Below are 15952 nucleotides of genomic sequence, written 5' to 3'. Positions count from 1 at the left end.
CCTCCAACAAGTCGGCTACGACCCCGAGCAGAATACTTGAACCCAAATCTTGAAAAAATTGGGCTCGAGTAGGGGCACTGTTCATACCCTGACCCAATAATAAAGGCCCAGGATCAAGCAAAGGACCTAATCCAAAGGGTTGGGTCTCACCAGTACCAATCTTCATCCTATGAAGTCGGTATTCACCACGACCTGTTCTAAAGAAGTCGGGCACGAGATTAGCTGGCGGATAAACACTCATTTAAATGAGTAACTATCCCTAGAATCTCTCTAACCACTTCCACGAGCCATATCTTAACCACCCTAAGATAATGGGATGGTTAACACCCTAAAAATATGGCACTACTCCAACGGTGGTTATTGGTTCACCACTATAAATACACTGACATCCCTCAGGCATCTCTAAGTCCAATACTCTCTAAACCTGCTTGCACCCTTGCTGACTTAGGCATCGGAGTGTCTTTGCAGGTACCACCCCCATCTCCTCGCATAAACAAGTCGGACGGAGCCTCCCGAGTTGCAGATCCCTTCGGAATCCTCCTCCTTCACACATTTGGACCAACCAACTCCATCCAACCCATCAATCTCCGGTTACCCACCGTAACTTTAGTAATTTGACAAATTAAAATGTATTATCCAATATTTTTTATTATAATTAAAATATATTTTTTTTAAATTAACAAATTTCTTTTCTCAGTCTTCAACTACTCACTTTTTAAGATGGTAAGTATATATAGAGTAGCTATTTGGTGAAATAAATAAAAAAGGATAGCAACTACGGATGGAAACTCACCTACAGTAGATTTACATAAAGTTATTTTTGAATGGGTAACACATATTGTCATTTGGTTTAAAAAAATTGGTTTATTTTATTCAAATAATTTAATTAAAAAACCAATTGATATAGCTATGATGTTAGATTTTTTATCGTATTTTATTTTAAAAATAAATTGACTAATTTAAACTGAGAAATTGTAGTTAATTGTTTATTATATAATTTTTTTAACCAAAATTATAATTAAAAATCATTAAAAAATAAAATTATCTAGTATATTGGACCAGCTCAATGTTAATCAGATTTTTTATTTTTATTATAAAATATATAAAAATTAATTCTAAAAAAATTATGTTATGTTTTAGGATTTAATTTTTTATTGTGTTTTCATAAAGTTTGCACAAAATTCATCTATCACATTGATTAAACTTATTTATTTACGTAAAGTTTGTTCATAGACTCAGCAAACTTGTTTACGTTTTAATAGGATTTGAATTGTATTAGTATATTTTTTTAAAAAATAACTGTTGTTAATTTTTAACTAACAAATAAATATACTTATATTTTTTTTAAATAAATATACTCTTATTATTTTAATTTTTTAATTTAAATAAACATATTTATATTATTTTAAATAAAATTTAAAATTAATATAAGTAAGTTTATTTAAAATTTAAAATTTTAATATTTTAAATAAACATACTTTATTATTTTTAAAATTTTTTAAATTTGAATAAGCGTACTCATATTATTTTAAATAAGTATATTCTTTTAATTTAAAAATAATATGAATGTATTTAAATAAAAAAATTAACAACCGTTATTTTTTTTAAATCGAATAAATATAATTAATCATACGAGTACAATAATATGAATACATACAATTTTATAAATAATTAATTTAAATTATATCTATTTAAATTTTAAATTACAAATTAATACAAATTTTATAATTTAAAATTCTAATTTTTTAAATAAAATAAATTGATTAAAAAATAAAAATATATTAATACAATTTAAATCGTATTAAAATGTAAATAAGTTTTCTGAGTCTATAAACAAATTTACATACATAAATAAGTTTAGTTAACGTGATATGTGAATTTTATGTAAACTTTATGAAAATACAATAAAAAAATTAAATTTAAAAAAATAACATAATTTTTTTTTGAGAATTAAATTTTTTATATTTTATAATAGAAAAAAATCTGATTAATATTGAATTGGTTCAATATATCAGATAATTTTATTTTTTTGATAATTTTTAATTATAATTTTGGTTAAAAAATTATATAATAAACAATTAATTATAATTTTTCAATTTAAATTAGTCAATTTGTTTTTTATAAGAAATCTAATATCATAGTTGTATCAATTAGCTTTTTAATTAAATCATTTGTATAAAATAAATTATTTTTTTAAATCAAATGATAATATGTATTATCCATTAAAAAATAACTTGATATGAAATTGAATGCAGGTGAATTTCTACCTTATTAACCATCGATAACTCATGCAATTTCTCTGTAATATCAATAATTTATATAGCTTAATAAGTAGTATTGAACCTATGAATCTATGATTGATAGTAACAAACATAATATTAATCGCTATGTATATAAGGGATCATGTAAAATTCGAAAATGCTTAGTCACTTAATTAGTTTGTCCAGTGTAGAATGTCAAGAGTCGAGTCCAGTATATAGAGTAATATTATTATATTATTTATTTATCGAGTGACTAATTTTAAGCATACAAATGTGTCTTTTTATCTTATTTTGTTTAGTATAAAAATGCCAACTGCAAGATAAATTTTAATTAAATACAGAAAGAAAAAAAAAAATTAAGAATGAATAAACAGTAACGCTCGTCTATGATTGAAAATCGCATGTTGTACTTGCAGTATTGCACCTTACAGTATAACTGTTAAATTTCTTGCTCCCAAGCAGAAGCAGAACTAAATAAATTTAATTAAGACAACAAATTAAAAAAAAGGGATAAAATTATAATCAGAATGAGTAAACACTAAACAGTAACCCAAGGCGGTTGAATATGATTCTCCGTAATAACTGCAAAATTAAGTTGGTAGGGGCAGTATCGTCACATTTGTTCTTAAAATTTCTTGCTCCCCAAGCTGAAGCACAACTATATATACTTCCCTTCGTTTCATTCCTATTTCCTACACCAATATCCATCTTTTTCTTCTCTCTTCTATCAAATCCTTTTCGCATTTCTTGCTAATAGGCATGGCCACTCTCCTGGGCCCACCTGAACTCTCAAAACCAAAACCAACCGCCGTCACCGCGGCCGCCGCCACCACCACCGCAGCCTCAGAACCCTTCATTGACCTAATGGTCTCGAAATTTAACAATTCCAAACCCCCAATGGGCTTGACAGAGAACCAGTCCGCTACATTCTTGTCAACCGGCAACCCATGCCTTGACTTCTTCTTCCACGTCGTTCCCGACACTCCCTCCGACTCCCTCCGAGAGAGGCTCGACGTGGCATGGGCCCACAACCCCCTCACCACACTCAAACTCGTCTGTAACCTCCGAGGCGTCCGCGGAACCGGCAAGTCCGATCGCGAAGGCTTCTACACTGCTGCCATGTGGCTCTTCTCTAACCACCCCAAGACACTCGCAGCCAACGTCCCTTCCTTCGCCGAATTCGGTTACTTCAAGGACCTTCCGGAAGTTCTCTACAGGATTCTAGAAGGTTCCGATGTGCGAAAGAATCAGAAGGAGCAGTGGCTCAGCGTAAAAGGCTCCAGAAAGAGGAACAGGTTCAAGAAGATGAGGGGAAGAGGAACAAACGCGTTCTACCTGGGGAGGGGAAGAGGAAGGGGAGCGTTCCAGCGGAGGAGGGGAAGGGGAACCAGAAGCAATTTGAGGAATGCCAGAAACAACGGGAGCATGAAGAAGCCCTTTGAGAATATGGCGAACGAGATGATGAAGAAGGAGAAGGAAACTGCACGTTCTCTCAGGGAACAAAAGAAGGTTTCCATGGCCAAGAAGCTCCTTGACCGTTACAACGAAGATGCAAATTTTCAGCTCCTCCACGATAGCATCTCCGATCATTTTGCCAACTGTTTGAAGAACGATCTGGAGTTGTTAAATTCCGACAAATCAACGGCTATCAGTCTGGCTGCGAAGTGGTGTCCCTCTCTTGACTCTTCCTTTGACCGATCCACGCTTCTATGTGAATCCATTGCGAGGAGGATGTTCCCTCGCACCGAGTATGAAGGAATCGAGGAGGCGCATTATGCTTACAGGATCCGTGATCGGTTACGAAAGGAGGTTCTTGTCCCTCTTCGGAAGATTCTAGAACTTCCAGAGGTTTACATGAGTGAGAAACGCTGGGATTCGATCCCATACAACAGAGTGGCCTCTGTGGCTATGAAGCTCTATAAGGAGAAGTTCTTGAAGCATGATAAAGAGAGGTTCATGCAGTACCTTGTGGACGTGAAGTCAGGGAAGACTACCATTGCCGCTGGCGCATTGCTTCCTCATGAGATCATACAGTCTTTGCAATATCGATGTCCATATCGATATGAAGTTTCAGATGAAGATGAAGATGAAGATGAATATGCAGATGAATATGAAGCTGGTGATGAGGTGGCAGAGCTTCAGTGGAGCAGAATGGTGAGTGACATGCTTAAGACGGGTAAACTGAAGAACTGTTTGGCTGTGTGTGATGTTTCTGGAAGCATGCATGGGACTCCCATGGATGTTTGTGTTGCATTGGGGTTGTTGGTGTCTGAATTGAACGAGGAACCATGGAAGGGGAAGGTTATCACATTCAGTGCAGATCCTGAGCTTCATTTGATTGAAGGCAATAGTCTTTATTCCAAGACCAGCTTTATTAGGGAGATGAAGTGGGGGATGAACACGGATTTCCAAAGAGTATTTGATCGAATTTTGGAGGTGGCTGTGGATGGAAAATTGAAAGAAGATCAGATGATTAAGAGGGTGTTTGTGTTCAGTGACATGGAGTTCGATCAAGCATCCGCCACGCCTTGGGAGACCGATTACCAAGCAATTACAAGGAAGTATAGTGAGAAAGGTTATGGCTCTGCTGTTCCTCAGATTGTGTTCTGGAATCTGAGGGACTCGAGGGCCACTCCGGTGGCGGCCACCCAGCAAGGAGTGGCCCTCGTGAGTGGATTCTCTAAGAATCTGATGAAGTTGTTCATGGACAATGACGGTGAACTCACCCCCGAAAGTTCAATGGAAGCTGCAATTTCCGGCCCCAAATATCAGAAATTAATCGTGCTAGATTAACCATTTTTTTTTATTACCTTCGAGTTTTCTTAATCTGTGTAAATAAGCAGTTATTCAGTAATAAATATTTGGATTAATTATGCCTATCAATCACTATTTTGATTTCCTCTACTCTCTTCTGTTTTTCTAAGCTGCTGAAGAAAACAATAAATATTTGTTCTTGGCATTTTAATTTTTAATTATACCTATCAAGAGGCTTTACCTATGCATACTGTTTTGATAGAACTCCTCGATGAAGATTCAACAAATCCAGCAAAGGAACTTGGCCTTTTGGTTAGTGAACTGAAACTTATAAAATTGAATTTATTAATGATTATAGTAGTTTTCTGATGAGCAAATTGTTGGTAGGAGGAAAACCCGGAGACAAGTATGTTCTTGATCCAGTTACCAGCAGCTTTGCCAGCGATTAAAGGATCAGCTTCTTCTGGAGGCCAAGATGACAGTGAGAGCTCTTCTAAAGGGATCCATGAAAAAAGTGAAGCCCTGTCAGTTGAATGAAACTACCACCTGGCTTCATGGGCAAAATGCTTGTATACAAGAGTGGTGCTATCAAGCCGAAGCTTGGCGATACTCTTTTATGATGTAAGTATTGCATTCCCTATATAAATTGCACGATATAATCTTGGTGTTAGTTTTTCAATTCTTTTTCTTAATTTTCAAGTATTGAATGGACTTTGATAAGGGGTTGGAAAAACTAATTTGTAAAGATAACAAAGTCGAAGCATGGTCGAATTCCAAAGTCATGTGATATAGATGCTCAGTGACACAATGTTACTGAATTGATTCCAAAATGGTTGCAAGTTTCCCCCGGTTCAAATTGTACATTTGCTCAAGATGTTGCTGTTATGAATACTGCTCAAAAACATTGTTGCGCAATTGGGGAGATCAGAAGGCGTGTCATTGTGACTCCAGATATAGATGACATGGTAGAAAATCTCACATTCATTCGACTATCCGAAAGTGATCTTCAATCTCTCTGACGTCTCCCCCTTTGTATTTGCGCAGATTAGTGTGACTCTTTGGGTGAAGCCTCCTATTGGTAAGCTGAATTGGTGTTTAGCTTTCTTTCTATCTTTTCTTTTCTTTTCTGTTTTTGACACAATACAGAATGTAGATGTTGTCTATTTATAGTTTTGTTAATAGTTTAAGCGAGTGGTGAAGCATTTATTAGTTGAACAGACTATGGCTTTGTTAATTGTTAATTGTTTTGCAAAATGCTTGTATACAAGAGGATGATGAAGTTGGTATTTAAGAAGTTGATTAAACTGTGATTAATTTAAGTGACAGAGGATTGTTTACAGTTGGTGTAAAAGAAAAACTCAATTGTAGAAGATAAATTTTACAAATGAAATGGTGATGAGAAAATAAAAGAAAATCCATTCCAGTATTGTTGCATTAGACAAGTTTTTGCTATATTGTATTCATATTTATTATGAACTAAATTTTGTAAATTGGTAATGTTAGGAAGTTAAAAAAATAGTCCAAACTTTCTTATTTAGTATTTATTAATTCTAGCAACAATTAATAAAGGTTAAATAAGACAAGTTTTGACTATTTTTTTTTTTTTGTTACTAAGGGTTGGTAAACACTAAGGACCTGGGTCAATTCATGAAGTCAAGTCACTCTATTTAGTTTATTACAAAGGAATAAAGGATGCTACCTCTTCAATAATTAAAGGAGCTTTTTGCTTTTGATCTTACTTTTATGAACCAAAAGAGCGTAGTGATTGATTCGTTTACTTCCAAGTTTCCAGGGTCTACCTTCCACCCAATTTGCATGGCTTTGGTTTAATCACTAAGCAAATTCATCCACACTATCTTTCACTTTCTGGTGACCAAAATTATTGAGGAATAATCACACTTTGAGCCTGCAACATCTTAATTAGCGTGAGTTTAAATTCCACATATCTCTTTCTTACTAAGCTCTATATTCTTCATGTCTAATATTTGTTATTCTTTTTGTTGAAGCAATGATTATGCTGTGAACTCTACTCTCTTAGCATTTTATTATTATTATTTTTTAATTCGACATAGTTACCATCTCAATAGTAATGGAAAAGTAAGATCTATGGTGATGAAGTTGGTAGTTAAGAATTTGATTAAGATGGAATTTGATAAATTTTAAAGATGAGGAAATCGTTGGTGGAAATAGCTTTCATAATACCATATTAACAATAAATATTTTCTTGTGAGATTTTTTCCACTTTTTGCCTTCTGGTTTTCATAACAGAATTTTCTTTGCTTTGATGCTATTGACATGTGGTTTTCTTGGCAGGTTACCTTTGTTTAAATGGCTGAAATTTTCATCTCCATAGCTGCCAAGATCTCAGAATATGCGGTGGATTTAGCGATACGGCAAGGACAGTATCTGTTTCGTGCTGGAAGATTCATTAAGAATCTTGAAAAAGAAAAGCAGAAGCTGATTTCAACTCTAGGTAGTGTGCAGAAAAGAGTTGAAGCAACTGATAAAACAGAACAAGTCAAAGATTCTGTTCTGAAGCGGATCAATGAAGCCGAAAAGCTTGTAGACGAGGTAGAGAATCTGGAAACAGAAATAGAGACCAATGGAAGTTGTTTCAAGGGACAATGTTCTATTGGGAAGAGATATAATCTGTGCAAGAAAATACAACAGAAAATAGAGTCTAATAAATCTGAACAAAAATGGTCAATTTGATACTATTTCCTTCCCTGCTCCAATTCGAGACAGTGAGTATTTATATCCTGGAAACATTGTTTACTTCAAGTCCACAAAAAAAAGCTTCGGATCAAATTTTGGAGGCGTTGCAAGATGATAGTATCAATTTGATTGGACTCTATGGAATGGGAGGTTCTGGTAAGACAATACTGGTGAAAGCAGTTGGTAACAAAGCCAAGACTATGAATCTTTTCGACCGAGTTGTGCTTGCCACTGATCAAAGAGATTCAGAAGGAAATTGCTGAATTGATGGGGGATGAAATTTTCTGAAGAAAATTAAGCATCAAGAGCAATAAGAATATCTTTGGGTCTGCAAAGTAAAGAGAGAATTCTTGTGATCTTGGATGATGTTTGGGCTATAAGCTTAAGCTTGAAGATATTGGAATTCCTTGTGAAGAGGGTAACCAAAGCAGCTGCAAGGTCCTTTTGACTACGCGTCTGCATGGAGTTTGCACCTTGATGAACTGTCAAAGAGAAATTCCTTTACATCTCTTGCCAGAAGAGGAAGCTTGGATGTTTTTCAAAGAGTATTCAGGAATAGGTGACAATTCGCCATCCGAGGTATTAAAGGTGGCCTCAAATGTTGCTATGGAATGTAAAGGGTTACCAATCGCAATCGAAGCAGTGGGATATTCCTTGAAAAAGAAGCCTATTAAGGAAAATTTTGACTTCAGGCCAGGAATGATTGCCATCAATCTTGACCTCATGAGAGGAGGCAACTTCAGGTACCAACTTCAGGTACCAGAAGACTGCTGCTTACGGACATTTCGGACGTGACGATCCTGATTTCACTTGGGAGACGGTGAAGATGCTCAAGCCCAAGGCTTGATGAGATAGCCAGATTACAGGTGGTTGTCATCGCAGCCATCTTTCAAACTTTGGGTAAACAAGAAAATAAAAGGAGCTTCAATGCGTACCTCTTATTGAAGATTACGTTTCACAGTTTGATGAGGAACGAGGGTTAGATATGCTTCTTAGGCGGATACGTTAGTAAAATAGGAGTTTGCAGCATTAGCTGCCTCTTTTTTTTTTTCGGTTTTACCACTTCAAATTTCTTAAACCGTTGCCGATTCTTTTCTCATTTCTGCTGTTGATTGTTTTGCAGCCAATCTCGTGTAGTTGGTGTAAACTTAAAATGCTATCTACGTGATATTTTTTTTTTATCAATTTATGAAGCTGTTTACCTCATAAAAGGACGGTTTATATGGTTGTAGTTTCAAATGGAAACATTGGATACTGGGTTTGCCTGAATATTCACTGAATTGTTCATGATTCACAATGTTACATCTACTGGAAAATTGCAAGCATGTCACCTAACTCTGACAATAAAAATGACATTGTATAGTGTACTCAAGAGTGCAACCAGACGCGATCACGCAGCCTCTCTTCTCCAGCACCATACATTTCATCTACCTTTTCACCATCTCGAAAAAATTGAAAAGTAGGGGTGTATCGAATGTGTTGAGTTGTTTCTGGGCATTCATCAATATCTGCATAGACGAAGGAGAGCTTTGGAAAATTATTGCTCAATCTATGGAATGCAGGGAGGATTTCACTGCACACACGGCACCTGAAAAACCAGGAAACTAGATCATTCATAATCTCCTGTTCTATATTTCAATTTCACACAACCACCTTACAAGTTACAACAATCAAGTAAGCCTAAATGGTAAAAGATGCTACCTGCTTTTGTGTTCACTTAACATCAGTTTCCATTATTATATCGATTCTTAATAACTTGTATAGTAATATAAATCAAACATATTCAGAGAAGAGATAAACATACCAAGAGGCGCCATAATTGATAACAGCCTGCAAAAAAAAAATAATCAAACATATGTCATATTAGAAATTGCAGAAAGATGAAGGGAAGAGATTGTTGGGAAATGGAAAGGGGTGGTTACGGAAGTTTTGGAGGATTTGATGTTGAAGAGGATGTGAGCGAGGTCATCGTCGGTGGAAGCAGTTTTGAAGTTGGAATGAGGGGTGAGAGGTAACCCTTCCTTGCTGCTGCTCGTGGTGATGCTACTTAAGCCCTTCTCCATTCTATGCCTACCGGTAATCAATCCCAATACAATCCTAGGGATGTATAAGTCAATTCAGTAACAGAATTCCAAGAAAGTATGAGTGATATCAAACCTAGTTGTCAGAACCAAACCAATAATCAAACCGGTTAGACTACTAGATCACTAGGTTATTAGTTCAACTAGTGGATCACAAGTTGAACCGGTCTCAAATAAAAATATAAAATCATCAAAATTAAAATTTAAAATACACGTCTTCGTTAACACTTTAACAACAATCAAGTCTCAATTTCTAAAAATAACTAATAAAATAACTAATAGAAAAATAAACATCAAATTAGTTAGTACTACAATAGGCGAATAACTAATTCGCCGCGGATTTGTGCTCCGTTTAAGGGTTTGCCGCGCCAATGAGTTCCTGCATGTACAAGACGATATTCGAATCGATACTTGCTTAAGCGAATTAGTGAGTTAACCGATAGACTAATCCAAGTTGATTTGCTTAATAGGATCTTAATTTGACACAATAAAAGTGCAAACATAACAATCCATAAATTATGTCCAAGGAGTTTGTGAGAAGCATCTTAAAACACTGTTTAAAAAAAAAAAATCAATCAATCACAGCACCTATTATCTAATAACAGTATCTCTGACAAATTCTTCCCATTCCAATCTCTTGATTCACAGAACCTATGAGCATCAATATTACCTATAAAATTACAAAGACAATTCATCTAAACCTATTACAAATTAAATCAATCAGTTGTACATACAAATCAAGGTTCTGAGAACCGGACCGGTCATCAAACCGCTCTCAGATCCTTGCTACTATCAAAAGAAACATTAACAAACAAGTTTTCAACTAATCAAAGACACAACTCATCACAAATCAGAATCATCATCAAGTGTTCCAATATCTCCATCATAAATAGGTAATCCAAAATAGATGTAATTTATTGACAATAACAATAACAATAAAAATCAATAGAAAAGCTTGCTTAACCCAACAAGAAAGGAAAAGAAAATGCTGCAGCATAAACTCTACTATGTTAATGGTTTGGATTTTGGAACCTTTAATATTATTTTCGTATTGACTTTATGCAGATGACTTTTAGAAAAGAAAGACATATTTATTTAATTAGAAAAACTTTCCTCTCACAAATATTTGTTTCTAAAAAATAGGCCTAGTCATCGATGCAAAAATATGACTTGCTTTTGGATTTTATGAAACTACAATCGATAAAGGTGCAAAATAGAACTAATCATAGGAGCATTCAATCATTAGAACAACCTAATCATGTTATAACAAGAAGATTAAGAAGATATTTTCAGTCACTTCGAACATATAGTAACAAAACATGAAATAAGAAGGTACAATTAGCAACTCAATTTCAAAACATTAATATATCAAAATTCAGCAGAATCATCAATAATACATCATATGCATGTTCAGAATAAATTTCAAATTTCAGAGTTATAGAGTCAGGGAGATAGAGTCAGGGAGAATTAGAGACTGAGACTTGAGACCTGAGAGGGTTGAAGGCTTGCAGCAGAGAAGAAGAGACTTGAGACCTGAGAGGGTTGTAGCAGAGACTAGAAACTCCACGGGAAGAGAAGCAACGCCGGCGAGACACGATGTGGGGCAGAGAAGCAGAAACGACGCCGGCGAGGGGGGGAGAAGCAGAAACGAAGAGGAGGGGAGAAGCAGAAACGACGCACGGGGAGGAGGGGAGAAGCGGCAAGGAACCCACGGCGAGGAGCAGAGAAGCGGCAACGAACCCACGGCGAGGAGCAGCGACAGAGAGAGCTCGGAGAGAGATGGCGACAGAGAGAGAGAAGGGAGAGAAGGGTTTGGCGGTGAGTTTTAGCTCTGAAGTGGAATGGTGGGAAGTGGCTATCCTTCAAGGAGAAGAGAGGATTATGGGCGGTGGCTGTAGGAGGTGTTATGCGCTGGGTTTTCTCCTTTTTTTTTTTTTTTTTTTTTTGTGATAAACGGCGTCACCTGGAGGAGTGAACCGATCTTATAATTCCTTGCTCCATATTTTATGTGGGAGTATCATTAACCCACTTCAAAATAATTATAAATTGAACCCCGTTTTTTTTTTTGAAAAAACTAAAAATTAGAAATTGACCTCTGTATTTATTAAGTTTTACACTCTTCCCTTTTTAATTTTGATCACAAATTCAACGTTGTAAACCATTTGCTCTGATAGGGTTTTGCCCTCTTTCAATAGTGATTGACATGGTCTCTTCCTCTTCCTCTGCCGTCTCTCTCATCCGCTCATCTTCGCCATGTAACCCGCTTCTGCAGCTGCCTCGCAACTTGCTTCCGCTTCTACTGCGCCGCGCAACCCACTTCCCCGCCGTCGCGCAACCCGCTTCCCCGCCGCCGCACAACCCGCTTCCCCAGCTTTCTATCAGGTAACATTTTCACCCTATCTCTTGTATATATATTTTCTTACTTCTTTCCAAACTCAGATTCTATTTAGTTTATTTTGTTTTATTGCTTTTTCTATGGTAAGTTTTTGGTAAATTTGAATGAAGTTTAATTTCAATTTGTGTTTGATATATGTTAAAGGAAACTTTGTTTCAATTGTTTATCAGTGATTCTATTTTTCTGGTTCATATGTGTTGTTTCTTCTTATTTATTGGTAACAACCTTAATTTGATTGATTCTGTATGTGCATATTAAATTTGATTTCTTACTAGCTAGCTAGCTTGCTATAGTGATATGACATTATTATTATGCACAGCTTCGTATTTAGGGCTTAAAGAGTTTTTACCACCATATTTGGATCCAAATCTCACAAATCAAGAACTCATCACAGGAGTCAACTTTGTCTCTGATGGTTCTGGTTATGACACACTTACACCAACTCCTCAGTGTATCTATAACACTACTCTCTTTCTTTATCTACATCTTATTTATCACATGCATGAAATGGTTATAATTTCTTTTTTTTTCCTCAAATATATGTTTCATGCCTAGCTTTAATTTGTCAATTTGGTTAAAAATATTTTTGTACAAAATTACTTACCTAAATCCTCTTTATGTATAGATATAGATGGATAGAAGTATTAAGTATACATAGATTGGTTAATTTTTCTGAATTTGCATTGGTCTCTCTATTAATTGCAGAATGTAATTTCAATTCGAAAACAGTTGGAACATTTAAAAGAATACAAAAATAGGTTGGAGAGGATTCTTGGTAAACAGAAGATCATATGAAGAACGCTATATTTTTCAGAAGTGCAGGGACAAATGACTTTGTTATTAATTATTTTACATTGCCAATACGAAGAAAGAAAGAGGATAAGTTATTGTTTGGAACGGTGTAGAATTGAAGGAAGTAATTGGTATCCAGAGGAAGAGAAAGAAGAGGACAGAGGGTAAGTTATTGTTTTGCAGCATGAAGCAGCAGCTACCTGGCGTTGATGCTAAATTGCAGAAGATTGCAGATTCTACGAAGTTAGTTATTGTCATCAGATGATTGATGGTTATCTGATATGCAATGTAACAGTCATACGAGGTGAATTCAAGGGGCATTGAAATATTCTGTAAGAGTTGGCTTCCTGAGGCATCCAAGCCAAAAGCAACAGTGTTTTTCTGTGATGGATATGGAGACATCTGCACTTTTTTCTTTGAAGGCATGTTCCTGGTATTAGTAACATGTATCTGCAATTAACTAGAGAAGTAATGTTGTGAATTAGCAACTCAAACGTGTCATGGGATTATTTTCAGGCATAGCTAGGAAGATAGCATTAGCTGGATACGGGGTCTTTGCTATGGATTATCCTGGATTTGGCCTTTCACAAGGCCTCCATGGCTATATCCCTAGTTTTGATGGTCTTGTTGATGATGTCATTGAACATTACTCAAAAATCAAAGGTAATTAAATTCTCACCATCTGCTCTGTCTCGAATTTCAGTCTGTGTTAATTTTGCTGTCATAATAAATCTGTTGAGATGGCATTAGTTTCTTCTCAGAAAGTAGATCAAATATGATATCATTGTCTCCTGGTTGGTGGTTTTTGTACTTTAGATAGAGTAAAGTGATTAGAATGGCATAATGCTTACTTCTGTTCTATTATTATAAATTAGTCTGTATGAAGTAATGCTTAATAGTAGAAAGTTCAAAGATGATATCAAAAGGAATGAGTGTCAACTAATGGTTCATTTCATGCAGCTGTCTTAGGCAATTGCATAACTAGAATTAAAGCATCAAACGTATGATGTGCATTAGGAAACTATGATGTGCAGCAACCCCAAGGGTAACATTAACATTGCAGAGTTGAGAAAGGCCGCAGAAACTCACAAGGACAACTTATCAGCACTTATGATAAAATTTGCTTCCTATATATTGATACTTGTATATTCCAGTTATATAAGCAAATTGACATTATTGTCAAACTTTGAGCCTTTTTTATACTAAGTTTGGTTATGATTTGATTGTAGGCAACATATCCCTCAACCTATGAATGTACCTACGGGCTTAGATTATTCCTGCGAGGCTGCGACCACTTTGAATCTTTTCTTACTTTTCATGAGATATACTTTTCTTCAAGTCTTTTCTATTATTCTTACTTTTCATGAGATATACTTCAGTTCTATGAATGTACCTACGGGCTAGATTATACTTCAGTTCTATTTTCTTTTAAAGGAAAATGGATGATTGTAGGCTCAATGTCAACAATGATGAATTCTGTCTTAAATATTACAACCAGAGTGCATATAAGCTGTTATCCAAAGACTTTGCGAATCCTTGCAGCATAGACCAATATGCTATGATATGTGCACGACAGTGATGCAATATTAGAATATTTCTAAAAAAGTCTTGCCTCTTCCTCCTCCCTGCAGTGAATAATAATTGTGTTACTTTATTTTATGATTGATGTTGTATTCTGTAGTTTTATATGATTATTTGTATGAAGTATATTGTATTATATAACTTAAGATAGATCAATTATTTGTATGATTATTTTTTATCTCTCTCATTGTGTATCACTTTTACATTATCCTATTAAAAACTTACTTATAATTCTGGACAAAACTAAAAATCATACAGTTTTATTTACCTTATTTTTTTAAATTTTTTTTATAATGAACTCATCTATTTTAAAGTAAAAAAATAAACTGTATAATATATATTTTAGGGTAAAAAACCATATTAAGCCAAATGAGTGAAAAAATAACGTAAATACGCCAAAGTGAAAATCGTTTCAACAATAAGCCAAATCATATTTTTATATAATTCGAACCATGCTGGTTCGAATTTCATTTCTACATAATTCGAACCAGCTTGGTTCGAATTATACACAAACACATGCACACACGTAATTCGAACCAGCTTGGTTCGAATTACACACAAACACACGCACACACATCATTCGAACCAGCTTGGTTCGAATTACACATTAATAATTTATTTAAAAAAATTTATTAAAAAAATTAATAATTTAAAAATTAAAAAAAATATATATTTTTATTTCATACGTTAAAAAAAGCTAACAAAATATTTAATTACGAGACTTCTTTAAAATATTAATGAGCTATCAATTCGAATTTCATACAATATTTTTCTGTCCATTTTTAATAGTTCATGAATATTTTTTAATAAATTTTTTTAAATTATAGTACAAAAAATATTTTATCCTATGCAAAAAAATTAAAAAAAAAATTGCTTAAAAAATGTTAGGAGTACTATAAAAATTTGTAATGTTATAATAACTTAGGTAAATACATGCATGTACTCAAATTTTAAATAAAATACTCTACATAGTCAGTAATAATTTAGAAATGAAAGAAAATATTTTATTCCATACAAAATAATTAAAAAATATATTTTATTCTATACAAAATAATTTTAAAAAATGGCTTAAAAGATGTTATGAGTACTATAAAAGTTTGTAATATTCTAGTGATTTAGGTAAATACATGATAAAAATATTTTTTCTTTAATTTCTAAATTATTAGTGACTATGTGGAGTATTTCTTTAATGTCCTAAGTCATTAGGACATTACAAATTTTTATAGTATTTCTAACATCTTTTAAGCCATTTTTTAAATTATTTTGCATAGAATAAAATATTTTTTTGTTGTATAATTTAAATAAATTTATTAAAAAATATTCATGAGCTATCAAGAATGGGCAGAAGAGTATTGTATAGAATTCGAATTGCT

General features: G+C 34.3%; 2 protein-coding genes and 1 long non-coding RNA gene across 4 annotated transcripts; 2 read left to right on the top strand and 1 right to left on the bottom strand.

The window, feature by feature from the left end:
* The first annotated feature begins 2970 nt into the window (after positions 1–2970).
* Positions 2971–5144, top strand: LOC130940148 (uncharacterized). Its single transcript, XM_057868197.1, has one exon. The coding sequence runs from the start codon at positions 3021–3023 to the stop codon at positions 5052–5054; it is 2034 nt and encodes a 677-aa protein (XP_057724180.1). The 5' UTR covers positions 2971–3020; the 3' UTR covers positions 5055–5144.
* A 2924-nt stretch (positions 5145–8068) lies between these two features.
* LOC130941222 (uncharacterized) lies at positions 8069–11812 on the bottom strand. Its single transcript, XM_057869639.1, has 5 exons — positions 11775–11812; positions 11300–11671; positions 9653–9827; positions 9535–9560; positions 8069–9318 (listed from the first exon to the last, which is right to left on the bottom strand). The coding sequence occupies exons 1-5, from the start codon at positions 11810–11812 to the stop codon at positions 9099–9101; spliced, it is 831 nt and encodes a 276-aa protein (XP_057725622.1). The 3' UTR covers positions 8069–9098.
* A 136-nt stretch (positions 11813–11948) lies between these two features.
* Positions 11949–14468, top strand: LOC130942139 (uncharacterized). 2 transcript variants are annotated; one of them, XR_009070821.1, is made up of 5 exons: positions 11949–12193; positions 12912–13431; positions 13515–13661; positions 13959–14141; positions 14228–14468. It is a non-coding gene; the product is annotated as an uncharacterized LOC130942139 (long non-coding RNA). The 2 variants fall into 2 exon arrangements; XR_009070820.1 differs by having other exon boundaries at positions 13959–14468.
* The last annotated feature ends 1484 nt before the right edge of the window (positions 14469–15952 follow it).

Source organism: Arachis stenosperma, chromosome 7 (assembly GCF_014773155.1).
Source record: "Arachis stenosperma cultivar V10309 chromosome 7, arast.V10309.gnm1.PFL2, whole genome shotgun sequence".
NCBI classification, from domain to species: domain Eukaryota; kingdom Viridiplantae; phylum Streptophyta; class Magnoliopsida; order Fabales; family Fabaceae; genus Arachis; species Arachis stenosperma.
Note: the sequence above shows the minus strand (reverse complement) of the source record. Positions and strands in the feature narration are given on the sequence as shown.

Bases quoted from the DNA above. Each gene is read 5' to 3' on its own strand.
- LOC130941222 (XM_057869639.1), bottom strand. From the start codon at position 11,812: ATGGAGCAAGGAATTATAAGATCGGTTCACTCCTCCAG. The intron at 11,672-11,774 runs GTGACGCCGTTT...TTCTCCTTGAAG, and splicing joins AGATCGGTTCACTCCTCCAG to GATAGCCACTTCCCACCATT. The intron at 9,561-9,652 runs GTAACCACCCCT...TTTTTTTTGCAG, and splicing joins TCAAATCCTCCAAAACTTCC to GCTGTTATCAATTATGGCGC.
- LOC130940148 (XM_057868197.1), top strand. From the start codon at position 3,021: ATGGCCACTCTCCTGGGCCCACCTGAACTCTCAAAACCAAAACCAACC.